This window comes from Capricornis sumatraensis, chromosome 8, assembly GCF_032405125.1.
Source record: "Capricornis sumatraensis isolate serow.1 chromosome 8, serow.2, whole genome shotgun sequence".
Classification (NCBI taxonomy): Eukaryota; Metazoa; Chordata; class Mammalia; order Artiodactyla; family Bovidae; genus Capricornis; species Capricornis sumatraensis.
The window spans coordinates 91,418,766-91,439,634 of record NC_091076.1 but is presented as its reverse complement, the minus strand read 5'-3'; the positions used below and the strand labels follow the sequence as shown (position 1 = coordinate 91,439,634).

Below are 20,869 nucleotides of genomic sequence, written 5' to 3'. Positions count from 1 at the left end.
ATTCAACGAGTAATTTTTCAGATGATGCAAATCATCAAGTATTCATCTCAAGGAGAAAAGTAGACAGGAAGAAAGAAAAGCACCTATCAGTGATGCTGGTATTGCTGCCTCAGCAGTTGAATCCACCAATCTGGGGTTTTCATTTCAATGGGCAACCACAACTCCAGGAAACAACAGCTTCCCATGGGGATCATCAGCTCCTGGCCAGGGTATATAAAGGGCCCCGAGCTGGGAGAAGACACTCACACCTGGGAACACTCAACTCCTCTCACCAGCTCAGCCCCACTCGGCCCCACACACCACCATGACCGGCTCCTGCTGCGGCCCCACCTTCTCCTCCCTCAGCTGTGGCGGAGGCTGCCTCCAGCCCTGCTGCTTCCGCGACCCCTGCTGCTGCCGCCCCGTGTCCTGCCAGACCACCGTGAGCCGCCCCGTGACCTGCGTGCCCCGCTGCACGCGCCCCATCTGCGAGCCCTGCCGCCGCCCGGTCTGCTGCGACCCCTGCAGCCTGCAGGAGGGCTGCTGCCGCCCCATCACCTGCTGCCCCACGTCCTGCCAGGCCGTGGTCTGCCGCCCCTGCTGCTGGGCCACCACGTGCTGCCAGCCCGTGTCTGTGCAGTCCCCGTGCTGCCGCCCCACCTTCTGCCAGCCGGCCCCGTGCCGCACCACCTGCCGCACCTTCAGGACCTCCCCCTGCTGCTGAGCAGCCGTGCAGGATATCACCCCAGGTATTCAGAAACATGTGCCAGCCCTTCAGATCAGATGAGAGACACTACTTTTGAAACCCACGTGCCTGCAACAATTAACTGAGCAGTAACTCTTGATCCCTTTTCCCACATAAATATGTACCTAAATCTGGCCTTCTTTGACAGTCTTTAGAAAAATTCCAGCTTTCAGGATTTGAATTCTTGGCTTTAAAAAATGAATAAACAAAGATTAAAACTGCTCTTGAATAGAGCCCTAGTCCACTGACTTATCATCACTTCTCTACTATTTCAAGATGAGATATTTTTCTAGGATAATATTACATTTATCCTGGGGCTTTGCACGGTAAAATAATAAATTTTTATTTCTCAGAAGCAAATGTGTTTCTTTATTGTTTATTAATCTTCAAAAGTTCATTTTTTAGCTTATGTTATACTATGGGGGGTCAGAAGTAACAAGTGAAGAAAGATTTTCCAAGGGCCATTTATTTTTTAATTTTAGGAACAATTCATGCACAAGGTCTCTAATTTTAATAGCAATCCAAATTAGAACCTCTTACATGGACCACCTTCATATTTCAAGTCAAAGTTTTCATTCATGCTGAGGAAGTGCAGAGTTGACAGGAAGTCTCTCTGATCCCAAACTTGACTAATGAATCATTCTCACATCTGTGATAAGGGGGAGGAAACCTAAGTCCTAAATATTCATTGGAAGGACTGATGCTGAAACTTGAGCTCCAATGTTTTGACCACCTGATGCTAAGAGCCGATTCATTGGAAAAGATCCTGATGCTGAGAGAGAGACTGAAGGCAAAAGGAGAAAAGGGCAGCAGAGGATGAGCAGTTAGGTAGCATCACTGACTCAATGGACATGAATTTGAGCAAACTCTGGGAAATAGTGAAGGACAGAGTAGCCTGGCGTGCTGCAGTCCATGGGTTCACAGAGTGAGACACAACTTGGTGACGGAATAACAACCGCCTAAGTCAGAATTCCATTTGTTCCCTGACCTAGAAAACTGCAGTGAATTGATACCTGGAATTCCTAACCACTGAAATGCCTGTCCTAGAAGAGCCAGTATGCCATATTTTCCAGAATCCCTCCAGCCAAGGAAGGAGAAATGTAGCTTGGCTAGAACCATTTCTAATTTAGAACTCTAAACAATTTTGCTATCCAAACCATGCTAATGTATTTGAAATAATAACATTAATCCACAGTAGATATGTTTTTGTGGCTTTTACATACTTGTAGGCTGGTCAGGAAACTAGCCACTATTGTTATCCTGAGAAATAATGTATTGACTTCCTGACATCTGATCTTAAAGAGTTTTTGGAATGTGCTGTTTACACACCTGGTCTCATCTACCTGCCCAGCTACAGAAATCAGGCAAGGAAATCTTTGTGAAGACCCAGAACTTGACTGACTTTGTTCACTGCTGGATTCCCATTGACCAGCACAATACTTGACACATAGTATATGATCAGAAATTAGTTACTACATAATTGAATGAAAAAATTCTAAGGGGTTGGAAGACAGAAAGATTTCATTACACCCCAGTTCTCTTCTCAGGCTGGACATGTGCATTCTTACAGTAAAACAATAAGCCACCGCTTGAAGAGAAGTAGTTTTCTTGGAATAAAGTTTTCTCAACAAGTCGCTCATTAGTTTTAAAACCTTTACATTGTCAGTATGTACAATGGAATTTCCTCTTAATTAAGTTTGACACTTTTGTTGTTGTTTAGTCGCCAAGTCATGTCCGACTCTTTGTGACCCCATGGACTACAGCACACTAGACTTCCCTGTCCTTCAATACCTCCCGGAGTTTGCTCAAATTCACGTCCATTGAGTCAGTGATGCTACTTAACTGTCTTAGCCTCTGCCTCCCTCTTCTCCCTCTTCTCCTTTTGCTTCCAATCTTTCCCTAGCATCAGGGTCTTTTCCAGCGAGTCAGCTGTTTGCATCAGGTGGTCAAAGTATCTGACAGTTTACTGGTTGACAGTTCAAACATCCAATTTCTATCTATATATTCTTGATCATTGTTTTTTTATTAATAATTTAAAAAATTATTTTCCTTAATTCTCTCACTACACTTTGTTTTCCTTTTGTCAGAATTTTCCTCCTTAACCTTCTAGAGACTTGCTCATCTTGTAGCGTTTTCTCAGATGTAGAATGTTCTGTTTGATCCCAAGCTCATCATTATTATTGGATCATGTTTGTTGCACTGTAACACCACACCCTGGTCAGCCACAGTGGCTGGTGCAGGTCTGGATAAGCCTGCAAGGGATTCTGTGGGCAGAATGCTTGAAAAGAAGGCTTAAATTGCAGCCTTCAGTCACAGATCTAGAACAGACTTAATTGTAAAGCACAGGTCAGAACCAAGCACATCCAGAGACAGAGGGGAAAAAAAAAAACAAAACCTGCTGAGTGACATGATTTTCCTGCAGACCCTGACAATTTGAAATAATTGAAAATCACAAGGGGTCTGTAAGCAGAAGGAAGCCTAGTACATGAGGGGACACTGAAGCAAGAGACAGTGGGGTAAAGGCAAGGTGGGCTTGAGACCACCTAGGGCTGTAGGACCTATACCTGGTGGGTGGGAGGGGAGTTCATCGTGCTGGCAGGCTGCTACCTTCATCTAGATGGTGGTTCTGTTTATAGTGCCTCAGGACCACTCAACTATGTTCAACTTTAATACTTTTTCCTTAAAGTGTGCTTTGGAATTCTGAGAAGGCTCTGAGGGGGATAATTCCTCACATTCCTGAGGATACTAATTAAGACATAGAGTTCTTCCAGATGACTCTCAAAATTAGCCATTTCACACACAACAACAATTTTAAAAATAATTTGTCATTAAAATTCCTAAATAAAGCAGACATTCCTTATTGACAGGGAATGAAGTTTCCACAATTTCATTCTTCAACTCCTTAGGCTTCCAATGTTGCCATAGATTGGAATAAATAATAACTGTTGGAATAACTACTGGCTCCAACACTAGCAGATGACTTTAGGCAAGTCACTTATCTGGCTTTATGCATAAAATAAGAGATATAACAATAACTACCTCATAGGATTTCTTTTTATTGAAGTATAGTTAATTTACAATGTTCTATCATTTTCAAGTGTACAGCAAAGTGGTCCAATTATACATTTATATAGATATATATTCTTTTTGAGATTACTTTCCTTCATAAGTTATTGCAAGATATTAAGCATAGTTCCCTATGCTATACAGTAGGCCCTTGCTGTTTACATATTTTATAGAGAGTATTGTGTATATGTCAGTCCCAAACTCCTAATTTGTCCTCCTCTGCCTGCTATCCAGACTTCCCCAGATGGCACTAGTGGTAAAGAACCCGCCTGCCAATGCAGGGGACATAAGAGAGGCAGGTTCCATCCCTGGATCAGGGAGGATCCCCAAGGAGGGCATGGTAACCTGCTCCAGTATTCTCGCCTGGGAAATCCCATGGACAGAGGAGCCTGGCGGGCTACAGTCCATAGGGTCACAAAAAGTCAGACCTGACTGAAGCAATTTAGCACAGTGCAACACAGCACCCGCTATCCCCTTTGGTAACCATAAGTTTGTTCTCTAGTATCATAAGATTTTTTGAAGAATAAATTAATCCATTTATTTCTTTTAGTATAATGCTTAGGATGTGGTTAGAACACAATAATTCTGGCTATCACAAAAATTACATGAAATTTACCATGATTTGGAAAGATACAACTAATAGAAATTAATAAACATGGACCTAAGACCAAAAAAGCTAAACACATAATAACAGTAGAATGGTGCTTTCCAGAAGCTGGGTTTATATTCCACATTTTACATATAAGATACCAGATAACTGACTTGACTACAGTCCTTTAGCTAGGACCAATATTTGTGTTGGAAACAATATTTATGGGATGTCAGGGGGGAAAGGGGAGATTTTTTTAAAGTTACGCTGAAGATTTCCAGGGGCTGGGGAGAGAGGATCATGGGGAGCCATTGTTTAATGGGTACAGGATTTCAGTTTTGCAAGATGAAAGAGTTCTGGTGATGAATAGTGTTGATGGTGGCACAACAATGTGGATGTACTTAATGCCACTCAACTGTACACACAAAAAATGATTACAACAGTAAATTTTATGTTATGTGTATTTTAGCACTAAAAAACTTGGGGGGAAAAACTACTGATGATAGAGTTTTACTAAGATGCATTGCTGTAGCTCCAAAATGTAGACAGAAAACTTCTTCTTTTGCTGACAAACAAAATATCTCTATAGTATTTTTCTGAACTTGCTTTACCCAGGAAGCTTAACAGTGTTAAAGGACACTCATAAGTTGGGGAATCCACTTCCACTATTAGTAAGAGCATGACAACCAGTCTCATGTTATCAAAACATCAGCTGGCAAAAGCATCACTGAATTATGAAGATAATTGGACACTTTGAAGTCAGGGTCATTAAATTCATATTTGAACCGTAAATAGAAAAATATTATGAGTCTTCATTAAATAAGGAAAACAGTCTTTTATGAGCACTTGAGCATCTGGAAAAAATGTCCAGGGAACTTACTAAACTTACCAGGGCTATTTCAGAAGGAATAAACAAATACAAGGAAATGATTATGTGTCGTGGGGGCCATCAGCTCCTGGCCAGGGTATATAAAGGGCCCCGAGCAGGGGGAAAGACACTCACACCTGAGAACACTCAACTCGTCTCACCACCTCAGCCCCACTCGGCCCCACACACCACCATGACCGGCTCCTGCTGCGGCCCCACCTTCTCCTCCCTCAGCTGTGGCGGAGGCTGCCTCCAGCCCTGCTGCTTCCGCGACCCCTGCTGCTGCCGCCCCGTGTCCTGCCAGACCACCGTGAGCCGCCCCGTGACCTGCGTGCCCCGCTGCACGCGCCCCATCTGCGAGCCCTGCCGCCGCCCGGTCTGCTGCGACCCCTGCAGCCTGCAGGAGGGCTGCTGCCGCCCCATCACCTGCTGCCCCACGTCCTGCCAGGCCGTGGTCTGCCGCCCCTGCTGCTGGGCCACCACGTGCTGCCAGCCCGTGTCTGTGCAGTCCCCGTGCTGCCGCCCCACCTTCTGCCAGCCGGCCCCGTGCCGCACCACCTGCCGCACCTTCAGGACCTCCCGCTGCTGCTGAGCAGTGCTTCCTGGGCGCGCATCATCACTAAGTAGAGGGCGGGGTCTATCCTGCTGTCCCACAGCTTCACAGCAGAAACACCTCTTTTCTTGAGAAGCCCATTCCTCCTCTCTTCAAACTAGGAGGCACCCTTTTCAAACTAATTACTGATGAAAACTATCCTGTCCTCCCAAGACCCCTGCTCACTCCTGTATTGTGTTGCTGGTTCTCTAATAAACTTAACACTTTGGACATAGAAATCATGGTCTCTGTGATATTTCCTTTCATTAGATTCTGTCTCTATTTTCCAGAGAAATCCAAAGCAAGACAGGAAATAATCCTCTTGTTGTTCTCTAAAATTACTGAAATCTGGGCAGTTTCCTCATTATTGTTGTAAATGGCATTTATAGGACACAGTAGCTGATTATAAAGACAAAAACAGCTATATCTCCAAGTCACCAATGCCCACAGTTCAGACAGGTAGGTACCAAACACCTGAGAAATGGTCTTCAGTAGTGACCAGTAAGGAGTCTACATCAGGTTACCACTTACATTCCCAGTCTGAGTATTCATTCATGGAAATGACACCTGTTAAAATCCCATGGACAGAGGACCCTGGTAGGCTGCCGTCCATGGGGTCGCGAAGAGTTGGATACAACTGAGCGACTTCACTTTCACTTTCACTTTCATGCATTGGAGAAGGAAATGGCAACCCACTTCAGTGTTCTTGCCTGGAGAATCCCAGGGACGGGGGGAGCCTGGTGGGCTGCCGTCTATGGGGTCGCACAGAGTCGGACACGACTGAAGCGACTTAGCAGCAGCAGCAGCAGCAATGGCATAAAGTAAGGTCCGCTTTCAATATGTACCAAGAAAACTTGTTGAAAATTGCTAGCCGTTTTTGCTTACATGTACAATTGCTTTTCTCCTTTTGTATAGCAACTGAGAATTGAGAATGCAAGACAGTATTTTTCATGTTAAAATTTGCTCATAATGTGGTTGTTGAATGATACTGTTAAATAAAGCCCTAGCATTCATTATGCAAAATATGTTGTCCATCATCACTAAGCATCTGACTAAATTTTACGCCTTTTCTTTTATGGTTGTTTTTTAGGACCTCCCTCTGTTGCATGGGCTGTGGGACTCTCACACATTGTGATAGTTAGTGTCACTATCCACAATTCTGACACATGTTCTTCTCATCAGTTCTACAGTAGCCTGGCTCCCCTTTACAGAGATTGGTGCTCAAATAGAGGGAATTCTAATATCTTCCTTCAAGATATTTTTATTTTACATGATTAATGAAATCCCCCACTGAATTATCCTATTTGATATGTATTTTCTGGTGACAGAGCAGAGAACTGGCTACTTACCACTTCAAACACCATTCATCTTTGTTCTAAATTCAGAATTTAGAGCTTATAAAGCACCACTGAAATGATACCTATTAAAATATATTTATTAACTCAACAAATATAAGACACTAAGTGCCAGGCACTGTTCTTAGTGCTTGACAAAATTATTAGCTCATTTAACCTTCACAACAACCTTGATTACACATCTATTATTATCCCATATGGCCCAAAGACTCATAGTCAGTAAGTTGCAAAGTTTTCAATAAGTGTTGTCTGGTTTTAGAATAAGTGGCATCAGAAAATAGCACATAACTTGCCACCAGTGTCAAATTACAGAGCTCAGTGGCATGAATTATTCACACATGACCCATATTTTCTCTGCCAGGAAATGAAACTTGGGTGTGGGGTAAAATGAGTATCCTCAACTGAAAACACTGGAATTACTTACTGAAGGGCTCATGGCCTCTCATTCTTTGTATATCTTTATAAAAGAAAGAAAAAAGTCATCTTAGAACAGTTTTGGATCAGAAGTGTTTAGAGTAGAGACATGAGTCTTCTTACCTGAGATTGTCCCCTGATGAGGTTCTCCATGCCCAAAATGTGACCATTATGAAGACACCTCACCCCTAGCAAGAGGAAAAACTGATTATTAGACAATGTGCCTTGAGAAAAATCAAGCATAAGCAATAAAAGCAAAAATCAGCAGATGGTACTACATCAAACTAAAAAGTTTCTATGGAGCAAAAGAAGCAAACTACAAATGAAAAGGCAACCCACCAAATGGGAGAAACTATTTGCAAACTGTGTATCTGATAAGCAGTTAATATCCACAAAACAAAAGGAACTCCTGCAACTAAATAGCAACAGACCAAAACAAAAGACAGCAGAAAACCGATCCACTTAAAAAATAAGCAGAGGATTTGTAAACGTTTTTTCAAAGAAGGCATCTAGATGGTCAACAGTACATGTTGAAAAGATGTTCAACAATGCTAATCACCAGGGAAATGCAAATCAAAACCACAATGTGATATCACCTCACACCTGTTAGAATGGATATTATCAAAAAGACAAGAGATAACAAATGCTAGTGTGATGATGTGGAGAAAAGGGAACCTTGGTACACTGTTTTTTTTTTGGGGGGGGGGTGTAAATTGCTACAGCTACTATGGAAAACAGTTTGGAGGTTCTTCAAAAAACTGAAAATAGAACTACTCTATGATCCAGCAATTCCACTTCTTGGTATACATCCAAAGAAGATGAAATCACTATCTCAAAGAGATTTCCACATGTTCACAAGAGTAATTTACAATAGCTAAGACACTGAGACAACAAAATGTCCAACAGATGAATGACTAAATAAAATTAGTTGTTAATTAGGCTAAATTATATATATATATATATATAATAGCCACAAAAAGAAGGAAATCCTGCCTTTTGTGATAACAGGGGTGAAACTTAAAGGCATAATGCTGAATGAAATAAGTTGGACATGAGAAAAGCATATATTGTAATGATTTCACTTATACATGGAATTAAAACCATCAGACTCAAAGAAACCTAGAGTAGAAAACTAGTTACCAAGGGCTGAGGGGTAGAAGAAATGAGGAGATTTGGGTCAAAAGGCACAAACTTTCACTTATGAGATGAATAAATTCCAAGGATCTAATGTACAGCATGGTGCCTATAGCTAACAATACTATGATTGACCCTTGAACTACTCTGGGGTTAGGGGCACTGACTCTGCACAGTCAAAATCCAAGCACAACTTATATTCTGCCCTCCATATCCGAGACTTCATATCTGTGGTTCCTCTGCACTTGCAGTTCCCCCATATCCATGATGAAACCAACCGCAGGTCATATGTCACTGTAGCATTTATGACTGGAAAAGATTTCCATATAAATAGACCCATGCAGTTCAAACCTGTGTTGTTCAAGAGTCAACTGTATACTGTATACTTGAAAGATACTCTGAGAGTAGAGCTTTAATATCCTCATCATAACAACAACAAAATGACAATTAGTTAAGGGAAAGAATGTGTTAACTAGCCTTACTGTGTGTGGTAAACATTTTGCAATATAGACATATATCAAATCATCACAACATGCACCTTAAAATTACACAGCTATATGTCAGTTAAGTTCTGTCGCTCAGTCATGTCCGACTCTTTGTGACCCCATGGACTGCAACACACCAGGCTTCCCTGTCCATCACCAACTCCCAGAGCTTACTCAAACTCCTGTCCATCAAGCTGGTGATTCCATCCAACTATCTCACCCTCTGTTGTCCCCATCTCCTCCTGCCTTCAATCTTTCCCAGCATCAGGGTCTTTTCCAAAGAGTTAGCTCTTCACATCAGGTAGCCAAAGTATTGGAGCTTCAGCTTCAGCTTCATCAACAGTCCTTCCAGTGAATATTCAGGACTGATTTCCTTTAGGATTGAGTGGTTTGATCTCCCTGCAGTCTAAGGGACTCTCAAGAGCCTTCTCCAACACCACGGTTCAAAAGCATCAATTCTTTAGCGCTCAGCTTTCTTTATGGTCCAACTCCCACATCCATACATGACTACTGGAAAAACCATGGCTTTGACTCGATGGACCTTTATCAGCAAAGTAATGTCTCTGCTGTCTAGGTTGATCATAGCTTTTCTTCCAAGGAGCAAGTGTCTTTTAATTTCATGGCTACAGTCACCATCTGCAGTGATTTTGGAGCCCAAGAAAATGAAGTGTCTCACTGTTTCCATTGTTTCCCCATCTATTTGCCATGAACTGATGGGACCAGATGCCGTGATCTTCGTTTATTGAATGCTGAGTTTTAAGCCAGGTTTTTCACTCTTCTCTTTTACTTTTTTTTTTTTTTTAATTTTATTTTTTTAATTAATTTTTTAAATTTAATTTTAAAATCTTTAATTCTTACATGTGTTCCCAAACATGAACCCCCCTCCCACCTCCCTCCCCATAACATCTCTGTGGGTCATCCCCATGCACCAGCCCCAAGCATGCAGTATCCTGCGTCAGACATAGACTGGCGATTCAATTCTTACATGATAGTATACATGATAGAATGCCATTCTCCCAAATCATCCCACCCTCTCCCTCTCCCTCTGAGTCCAAAAGTCCGTTATACACAGCTGTGTCTTTTTTCCTGTCTTGCATACAGGGTCGTCATTGCCATCTTTCTAAATTCCATATATATGTGTTAGTATACTGTATTGGTGCTTTTCTTTCTGGCTTACTTCACTCTGTATAATCGGCTCCAGTTTCATCCATCTCATCAGAACTGATTCAAATGAATTCTTTTTAATGGCTGAGTAATACTCCATTGTGTATATGTACCACAGCTTTCTTATCCATTCAACTGCTGATGGACATCTAGGTTGTTTCCATGTCCTGGCTATTATAAACAGTGCTGCGATGAACATTGGGGTACATGTGTCTCTTTCAATTCTGGTTTCCTGGGTGTGTATGCCCAGCAGTGGGATCGCTGGGTCATAAGGTAGTTCTATTTGCAATTTTTTAAGGAATCTCCACACTGTTCTCCATAGTGGCTGTACTAGTTTGCATTCCCACCAACAGTGTAGGAGGGTTCCCTTTTCTCCACACCCTCTCCAGCATTTATTGCTTGCAGATTTTTGGATCACAGCCATTCTGACTGGTGTGAAGTGGTACCTCATTGTGGTTTTGATTTGCATTTCTCTGATAATGAGTGATGTTGAGCATCTTTTCATGTGTTTGTTAGCCATCCGTATGTCTTCTTTGGAGAAATGTCTATTTAGTTCTTTGGCCCATTTTTTTGATTGGGTCGTTTATTTTTCTGGAATTGAGCTGCATAAGTTGCTTGTATATTTTTGAAATTAGTTGTTTGTCAGTTGCTTCATTTGCTATTATTTTCTCCCATTCAGAAGGCTGTCTTTTCACCTTGCGTATATTTTCCTTTGTTGTGCAGAAGCTTTTAATTTTAATTAGATCCCATTTGTTTATTTTTGCTTTTATTTCCAGAATTCTGGGAGGTGTATCATAGAGGATCCTGCTGTGATTTATGTCTGAGAGTGTTTTGCCTATGTTCTCCTCTAGGAGTTTTATAGTTTCTGGTCTTACATTTACATCTTTAATCCATTTTGAGTTTATTTTTGTGTGCGGTGTTAGAAAGTGATCTAGTTTCATTCTTTTACAAGTGGTTGACCAGTTTTCCCAGCACCACTTGTTAAAGAGATTGTCTTTACTCCATTGTATATTCTTGCCTCCTTTGTCAAAGATAAGGTGTCCATATTCTTTAGTTCCTCTTCACTTTCTGCCACAAGGGCGGTGTCATCTGCATATCTGAGGTTATTGATATTTCTCCCGGCAATCTTGATTCCAGCTTGTGCTTCATCCAGTACAACATTTTACACGATGTACTCTGCATATAAGTTAAATAGGCAGGATGACAATATATTGTGTTGATGTACTTCTTTTCCAATTTTGAACCAGTCCATTGTTCCATGCCTGGTTCTGTTTCTTTCTTCTGCTTTTTTTTTTTTTTTTTTGGATGGATAATTGCTTTACAGAATTTTGCTCTTTTCTGTCAAATCTCAACATGAATCAGCCATAGGGAAACATATATTCCCTCCCTTTTGAAACTCCCTCCCATCTCCCTACCCATCCCACCCCTCTAGGTTTTTGACCTGCATAAAGATTTCTCAGGAGTCAGGTAGGAGGTCTTGTATTCCCATCTCTTTAAGATTTTTCCACAGTTTGTTGTGATCCACACAGTCAAAGTCAAACCTAGACAATCAATGAAGCAGAAGTAGATGTTTTTCTGGAATTCTCTTGTTTTTTTTTTCTATGATCCAATGGATGTTGGCAATTTGATCTCTCATTCCTAAGCCTTTTCTAAATCCAGCTTGAACATCTGGAAGTTCTCGGTTCATCTACTATTGACACATAGCTCAGAGGATTTTCAGCATTACTTTGCTAGTGTGTGAGATGAGTGCAATTCTGCTGTAATTTGAACATTCTTTGGCATTGTCCTTTTTTGGGATTGGAATGAAAACTGACCTTTTCCAATCCTGTGACCACTGCTGACATATTGAGTACAGCACTTTTGGGACTTGAAATAGCTCAACTGAATTCCATCACCCCCACGAATAGTGATGCTTCCTAAGGCCCACTTGACTTCACCTTCCAGGATGTCTGGCTCTAGGTGAGTGTTTACACCATCATGGTTATCTGGGTCATTAAGATCTTTTTTGTATAGTCCTTCTGTGTATTCTTGTCACCTTTTCTTAATATCTTCTGCTTCTGTTTCTGTCCATTATTGTGCCCATCTTTGCATGAAATGTTCCCTTGGTATCTCTAATTTTCCTGAAGAGATCTCTAGTTTTTCCCATTCTATTGTTTTCTTCTGTTTCTTTGCATTGGTCACTTAGGAAGGCTTTCTTATCTCTCTTTGCTCTTCTTTGGAACTCTGTATTCAGTTGGATATATTTTTTCTTTTTCTCCTTTGCCTTTCATTTCTCATCTTTTCTCAGCTATTTGTAAGGCCTCCTCCAACAACCATTTTGCCTATGGCAAGTAGATCAAGAAACAATGGAAACAGTGACAGACGTTATTTTCATGGGCACCGAAATCACAGCTGATGGTGACTGCTGCTGCTGCTAAGTCACTTCAGTCATGTCCGACTCTGTGCAACCCCATAGATGGCAACCCACCAGGCTCCGCCATCCTTGGGATTCTCCAGGCAAGAATACTGGAGTGAGTTGCCATTTCCTTCTCCAATGCGTGAAAGTGAAGGCGCTCAGTCGTGTCCGACTCTTCGCGACCCCATGGACTGCAGCCCACCAGGCTCCTCCCTCCATGGGATTTTCCAGGCAAGAGTACTGGAGTGGGGGCAACCATGAAATTAAAAGATGCTTGCTCCTTGGAAGAAAAGCTATGACAAACCTAGATAGCATATTAAAAAGCAGAGACTTTGCTTTGCCAACAAAGGTCTGTCTAATCAAAGCTATGGTTTTTCCAGTAGTCATGTCTGGATGTGCAAGTTGGACCATAAAAGAAGCTGAGCGCCAAAGAATTGATGCTTTTTAAAACTGTGGTGTTGGGGAAGGCTCTTGGGAGTTCCTTGGACTGCAGGGAGATCAAACCACTCAATCCTAAAGGAAATCAATCCTGAATGTTCATTGGAAGGACTGATGTTGAAGCTGAAGCTCCAATACTTTGGCTACCTGATACAAAGAACTGACTCTTTGGAAAAGATCCTGATATTGGGAAAGATTGAAGGCAGGAGGAGATGGGGACAACAGAGGGTGAGATGGTTGGATGGAATCGCCAAATGATGGACATGAGTTTGAGCAAGCTTGGGAGTTAATGATGGACAGGGAAGCCTGGTGTGCTGCTGTCCATGGGGTTGCAAAGAATTGGACATGACTGAGTGAACTGAACGGGTGATTTCTTTTTCTTGGGCATGCTTTTGATCACAGCCTCCTGTACAATGTTATGAACCTCCATCCATAGTTCTTCAGGCACTCTGTCCATCAGATCTAATCTCTTGAATTTATTGTCACTTCCACTGTATGTAAGGGATTTGATTTAGGTCATACCTGAATGGTCTGGTGGTTTTCCCTACTTTCTTCAATTTCAGTCTGAATTTTGCCATAAGGAGTTAATGATTTGAGCCACAGTCAGCTCCCAGTCTTGTTTTTGCTGACTGTATAGAGCTTCTCCATCTTCAGTGGCAAAGAACATAATTAATCTGATTTTGGTATTGACCATCTGGTGATGTCCATGGATAGAGTCATTTCTTGTGTTGTTAGAAGAGGGTGTTTGCTACAACCAGTGAATTCTCTCGGCAAAACTCCGTTCATCTTTGCCCTGCTTCATTTTGTACTCCAAGGCCAAACTTGCCTGTTACTCCAGGTATTCTTGACCTCCTCCTTTTGCATTCCAGTCCCCTATGATGAAAAGGACATCCTTTTTTGGTATCTCAGTAAAGTTGGAGTGAGGGGAAGGGAAAAAGAACAGAATAACAAGTTTCTTTCTAGGCTCTGGTTATGGCTTTGAAGAAATCCTGAGTGTACATGGACAACCAAACGTAAGCAAGAGAGTTGAGGATCTATTTCGATGAGACTGTGCTTGACTTTCTCGTAGATGCGACTGTATGTTCGGTCAATTTACATTCCTTTTAAAGTTTTGAAATTATGTTTGAAACTCCATTTTGGGAGCCTTAGTTCTTGAGGCCTGAGTCACTTTCTTTTGAATGATGGAAATGATACTAAAGTGATCCAATACCTTGTCTGGTGAATCATAGGAAGAGTAAAGCTGAAAAATAATGAGAATGTTTCCCCCATGCAATTCCTCAACTGCCATGGCAATGATTCCTGAAGAAGCATGCCCATTAATCACATTTCAGACTGTGTCATCATAGAACAGCTGCATAGTCTCCCAACCCACCACCTCTGAACAGTATATCAATATGCATACGTTTCTGGAAAAAAAAAAACTTTTTTAAAATTAATTTTTATTGGAGTATAGCTGCTTTACAATGTTGTGTTAGTTTCTGTTGTACAGCAAAGCAAATCAACCATATGTATACATATATCCCCTCTTTATTGGATTTTCTTCCCATATGTTATCACAGGACATTAAGTAGAGTTCCCTGTGCTATACAGGAGGCTTTCATTAGTTAATCTATTTTACACATAGTAGTGTATATATGTCAATCTCAATCTCCCAATTCATCCCACTACCCACTTCCCACCCTTGTATCCATAAGTCTACTATCTATATGTGTCTCTATTTCTGCTTTGCAAATAAGTTCATCTGTATCATTTTTCTAGATTCCACATGTAATCAATATTATACAATGTTTTTTTTTCTCTTTCTGACTCTGTATGACAGTCTCTCGGTCGCCAGTGTCTCTGCAAACTTCACAATTTCATTCCTTTTTAGGACTCAGTAATACTCCATTGTACACGTGTACAAATTGTACACATCATACACATCTTCTTTATCCATCCTTCTATTGGTGGACATTCATGTTGCCTCAATGCCCTGCCTCTTGTAAATAGTGCTGCAATAATCGTTGGAATGCACGTATTTTTTGAATTATAGTTTTCTCCAGGTATCCTCTCAGGAGTGGGGTTGCTGGATCATATAGTGGTTCTATTTTTAGTTTTTTAAGGACCCTTCATGCTGTTCTCTATATTGGCTGTATCAATTTGTATTCCCACCAACAGTGTGAGAGGACTCCCTTTTTTCCATACTCTCTCCAGCATTTATTGTTTGTAGACTTTTCGATGATGGCCACTCTGACTGCGATTCCTCACAGTAGTTTTGATCTTCATTTCTCTAATAATGTGTGATGGTGAGCATCTTTTCATGGGCTTGTTGGCCATCTGTATATCTTCTCTGGATAAATGCCTATTTAGATCTTCCACCCATTTTTTTATTGGGTTGTTTGTTTTTTGATACTGATTTGATTTTGATAGTAAGTGATATCAGTATTGTTTGTGTATTTTGGAGATTAATCTGTTATCAGTTGCTTCATTGCAAATATTTTCTCCCATTCTGAGGGCTGTCTTTTCATCTTGTTTATGATTTTCTTTACTGCACAAAAGCTTTTAAGTTTCACTATGCCCCATTTGTTTATTTTTTGTTTTATTTTCATTACTCAAGGAAATGAATCAAAAAAGGTCTTGTTGTGATTTACGTCCAAGAGTATTCTGCCTATGTTTTCCTCTAAGAGTTTGATAGTGTCTGGCCTTACCTTTAGGTCTTTAATCAATTTTAAGTTTATTTTTGTATATAGTGTTGCTGCTGCTGCTAAGTCACTTCAGTCGTGTCCGACTCTGTGCGACCCCATAGACAGCAGCCTACCAGGCTCCCCCGTCCCTGGGATTCTCTGGGCAAGAACACTGGAGTGGGTTGCCATTTCCTTCTCCAAAGCATGAAAGTGAAAAGTGAAAGTGAAGTCGCTCAGTCGTGTCGCTCTTAGCAACCCCATGGACTGCAGCCCACCAGGCTCCTCAGTCCATGGGATTTTCTAGGCAAGAATACTGGAATGGGGTGCCATTGCCTTCTCCAGTATATAGTGTTAGGGAGTGTTCTAATTTCATTATTTTACATGTAGCTGTCCAGTCTTCCCCCCACCACTTGTTGAAGACACTGCATTTCTCTATTATATATTCTTGCCTCCTTTGTCAAAGATTAGGTGACCATAGGTGTGTGGGTTTATCTCTGGGCTTTCTATCTTGTTTCACTGATCTATATTTCTGTTTTTGTGCCAGTACCATGATGACTGTAGGTTCATATTATAGTCTGAAGTCAGGGAGCTTGGTCCTTCCGCCCCCGTTTTTCTTTCTCAAAATTGCTTTGCCTATTTGGGGTATTCTAATTCTGCGGAAAATGCCCTTGGTAATTTGATAGGGATTGTACTGAATTTGTAGGTTGCTTGGGGCAGTACAGTCATTTTCACAATGGCTTCTTCCAAGCCAAGAACATGGTGTATCTCTCCATCTGCTTGTGGCATCTTTACTTTCATTCATCAGTGTCTTATTTTTTTCTGAGTACACGTCTTTTGCCTCCTGGGGTAGGTTAATTCCCCGGATTTTATTCTTTTAGTTACAATGGTAAATGAGATTGTTTCCTTAATTTCTCTTTTGATCTTTCGTTGTTAGTGTATGGAAATGGAAGAGATTTCTGTGTATTAATTTTGTATCATGCAACTTTACCAAGCTGCTTGATTAGCTCTAATAGTTTTCTGGTGGCATCTTAAGGATTTTTTATGTATAGTATCATGTCATCAACAAACAGTGAACAGTTTTACTTCAGTTTGAATTTCTTTTATTTCTTTTTCTTCTCTGTTTGCCATGGCTGGGACTTCTAAAACTATGTTGAATGAAAGTGGTGAGAGTGCATACCGGTCAGAATGGCCATTATCAAAAAATCTACAAACATAAATGCTGACGAGGATTTGGAGAAAAGGGAACCCTCCCACACTGTTGGTGGGAATGTAAATTGATACAGCCATTACAGAAGACAGTATGAAAATTCCTTTTAAAAGTAGGAATAAAACTACCATATGACCCAACAAGCTCACTACTGGGCAAATACCCTGAGGAAACCATAACTGAAAAAGACACATGTACCACAGTGTTCACTGAGGCACTATTTACAACAGCTAGGACTTGGAAGCAACCTAGATGTCCATCGACAGATGAATGGATAAAGAAGCTGGAGTACATATACACAATGGAATACTGCTGTTCAGTCTCCAAGTGATGTCTGACTCTTTGTGACCCCATGGACTGTAGCAAGCCAGGCTTTCCTGTCCCTCACCATCTTCCCAGAGTTTGCCGAGGTTCATGTCCTTAGAATCAGTGATGCCGTCCAACCATCTCATCTTCTGTCACCCTCTTCTCCTTCTGTCTTCAATAATTCCCAGTATCAGGGTCTTTTCCAATGAGTCAGGTGTTCACATTGGGTAGCTAAAATATTGAAGCTTCAGCATCAGCATCAGTCCTTCCAAAGAGTATTCAGGGTTGATATCCTTTAAGACTCACTGGTTTGATCTCTTTGCTTCCCAAGGGACTCTCAAGAGTCTTCTCCAGCAGCAAAGTTTGAAAGCATCAGTTCTTTGGAGCTCTGCCTTCTTTATTGTCCAGCTCTCACATTTGTACATGACTGCTGGAAAGATCATTGCTTTGACTATATGGACCTTGGTCGACAAAGTGAAGTCTTTGCTTTTTAGAATATGTACTGCCAAAGCAAGCACTATCCACTCTTTTTTAGATTCTTTTTTCATCTAGGTCATTAGAGAGTATTGAGACGAGTTCCCTGTGCTATACAGTAGGTCCTTAAAGTGAAGTCATTCAGTCGTGTCTGACTCTTTGTGACCCCGTGGACTGTAGCCTACCAAGCTCCTCCGTCCATGGGATTCTCCATGCAAGAATACTGGAGTGGGTTGCCAGTGAATTGAGTGGGAATTCAATTCATATAGTGGTGTGTTTATGTCAGTCCCAATCTTCTAATTTTTTCCTTCTCCACTTCCCCCTGGCAAACAAGTTTGTTTTCTACATCTATTACGTAGGGAAAAAAACCTCTGCCTTATTACTTCATAGTTGTAGCAACCATGTCAAGGTATAGTAAGAAAAAATTTATTACACAATTTCATATCACATACACAAGAAAGACAAGTATAAAAAATATCATGCCTCAGGGAAAACCAATATTAAGAAAAACCAGAAAAATCAGAGTTGCCACAACATGAGCTGGAAAAAAAAGAAAAAAAATAGGTGTCAGTCTTGGGTATTTTATTCAAATGCTCAGTGTATGAAAGGCAACTTTAACCTTTTCAATACAAATCTATGAGCTGCAGTACTATTCAAGGCATGTACATTTCACCATGCTGTTCAGTTGCTCAGTTGTGTCCAAGTCTTTATGACCCCATGGACTGCAGCATGCCAGGTTTCCCTGTCCTTCCTCATCTCCCAGAGCTTGCTCAAACTCATGTCTATTGACTCCGTAATGCCATCCAACACCACAGTTCAAAAGCATCAGTTCTTCTGTGCTCAGCAGTCCAACTCCGTATGAAGTGAAACACAAACATTTTCCCAAGGAATCCACACCAAAGACTGTCTAACACCTGTCTGATTCACATGCAGGCTTTTCTGGGAATCTCTTGGGGGTCAAGGGTAGGATCTAGTCAGTGGTCTAGAAACTCTTATGCCTTTAATGTCTTTAAAAATTATAGCCCCTTCAGCACTATTTTGCCCAGGTTTTGTCAGATGATATCTACTCAAAATAAGCATCGAGAGCTGCTTCACCTCCAACATTCCAGAGTATTTAGATTTTGATGATGAACAGCATGAATACATCCATATTTAGGGATGCAACAGATGTTCTTTAATGAGATTATGTCACCAACAATGCAACCATTAGTCAAAACAAATTTCTATTTAATTGAGCAAACAATAAACAAGAGGCGGCGTCATTATCTCCTGGCCAGGGTATATAAAAGGCCCCGAGCTGGGAGAAGACACTCACACCTGGGAACACTCAACTCCTCTCACCAGCTCAGCCCCACTCGGCCCCACACACCACCATGACCGGCTCCTGCTGCGGCCCCACCTTCTCCTCCCTCAGCTGTGGCGGAGGCTGCCTCCAGCCCTGCTGCTTCCGCGACCCCTGCTGCTGCCGCCCCGTGTCCTGCCAGACCACCGTGAGCCGCCCCGTGACCTGCGTGCCCCGCTGCACGCGCCCCATCTGCGAGCCCTGCCGCCGCCCGGTCTGCTGCGACCCCTGCAGCCTGCAGGAGGGCTGCTGCCGCCCCATCACCTGCTGCCCCACGTCCTGCCAGGCCGTGGTCTGCCGCCCCTGCTGCTGGGCCACCACGTGCTGCCAGCCCGTCTCGGTGCAGTCCCCGTGCTGCCGCCCCACCTTCTGCCAGCCGGCCCCGTGCCGCACCACCTGCCGCACCTGCAGGACCTCCCCCTGCTGCTGAGCAGTGCACTGCCTGGGCAGAGCAAGCAACCGACCGTCTGAAAAAGTTCTACCCCCATTTCTCTACCTAACAAACTTGTTGCCCTGAGCCCTTAAGACCTCGCATCAGCTAGGAACTGGAGATGCAGGCTCATCTATTAAGGCTTGGGCTATTCTCAAGTAACCACTTCCTTCTTCCCTTCTTAGATCTTAAGTCTTGCAGCATGTTCGTTTTCTAATAAACTTCTCTTTTTTGGCCCAGCAAACACAACTTTGGTTTTACTTATTCATTCTATTTTTTGTATTAAATGTAAGCATAACAAAAATAGACTGATTGGCTACCGTCTGCAAACCATAGACTGTATTAAAGTTGGGTTAATGTCATCCTATTCAAGAAATTTCCAGGAGATGAAACAAACTCACAGTAATTAACCAACGATTAGAATATGAAAATGTATAACAGACTGTCAACAGAGAAGTGAAGTCGCTCAGTCGTGTCCGACTCTTTGCGACCCCAGGGACTGTGGCCCACCAGGCTCCTCCGTCCATGGGATTCTCCGGGCAAGAATACTGGAGTGGGTTGCCATTTTCCATCAACAGAGAAGTTACTATCAATTGGGGAGAACAAGAAAGACTGAAAAAGAAGCTAACATTTCATATGAGTTAAGATTCAGGTGTCCAGATCTCAGGGAAGATGGCATTTTCAATAATGGAAACAGTATTGACAAAGGTATGAAGAAGTTGTTCAGAGATGATTAGAGTGGGATATAGATAAAATACTAATGAAAGATCATTTTCAAAAATTGGTGTGCTTTTAGAACTAGCCAAAGGAATATGCCATTTATTCAACAAACACAAAGAACTGTTGAAAGCCCTAGGGCAGGGGAACGGCATGGCAGGAGTTGGGCATAAGGATGATTTCTGTGTTGGATGTTTATAAAAACAAAGGGCCAAAGGCTAGACATAATAATGACTATACGGAAGCAATCAAGAGACCGCTGCCATGGTCTAAGTGATACACAGTAAGAGTTAACTGAGACATTGCCATGGAATAAAAAAGACACAAAGAATATGGCAGACACAGAAACCCAGGTGGAGAATTAACCCATCTGAATGTAGGAAACAAGAAACAACTAGGGATAAAATAATTAGAAATTGCAGATCTATGGGAAATTCTTCTGGTCAGAAGATTACTTAAAACAATTTTTACATATTTATACTTACTTGCTGTGTGTTTAAAACCAC

At 41.8% G+C, this 20,869-nt stretch overlaps 3 protein-coding genes across 3 annotated transcripts; all 3 read left to right on the top strand.

Moving 5' to 3' along the window:
• The first annotated feature begins 304 nt into the window (after positions 1-304).
• On the top strand, positions 305-703 carry LOC138084433 (keratin, high-sulfur matrix protein, IIIA3). Its single transcript, XM_068978724.1, has one exon. It carries the CDS (start codon positions 305-307, stop codon positions 701-703), a length of 399 nt encoding a protein of 132 aa, XP_068834825.1.
• A 4,737-nt stretch (positions 704-5,440) lies between these two features.
• On the top strand, positions 5,441-5,839 carry LOC138084434 (keratin, high-sulfur matrix protein, IIIA3-like). The gene has a single exon (XM_068978725.1). The coding sequence runs from the start codon at positions 5,441-5,443 to the stop codon at positions 5,837-5,839; it is 399 nt and encodes a 132-aa protein (XP_068834826.1).
• Positions 5,840-19,247: 13,408 nt separating this feature from the next.
• LOC138084436 (keratin, high-sulfur matrix protein, IIIA3-like) lies at positions 19,248-19,646 on the top strand. Its single transcript, XM_068978727.1, has one exon. The coding sequence runs from the start codon at positions 19,248-19,250 to the stop codon at positions 19,644-19,646; it is 399 nt and encodes a 132-aa protein (XP_068834828.1).
• Positions 19,647-20,869: the final 1,223 nt, after the last annotated feature.

Excerpts from the sequence above, each read along its gene's own strand:
- LOC138084436 (XM_068978727.1), top strand. The coding sequence starts at position 19,248 with ATGACCGGCTCCTGCTGCGGCCCCACCTTCTCCTCCCTCAGCTGTGGC.
- LOC138084433 (XM_068978724.1), top strand. The coding sequence starts at position 305 with ATGACCGGCTCCTGCTGCGGCCCCACCTTCTCCTCCCTCAGCTGTGGC.
- LOC138084434 (XM_068978725.1), top strand. The coding sequence starts at position 5,441 with ATGACCGGCTCCTGCTGCGGCCCCACCTTCTCCTCCCTCAGCTGTGGC.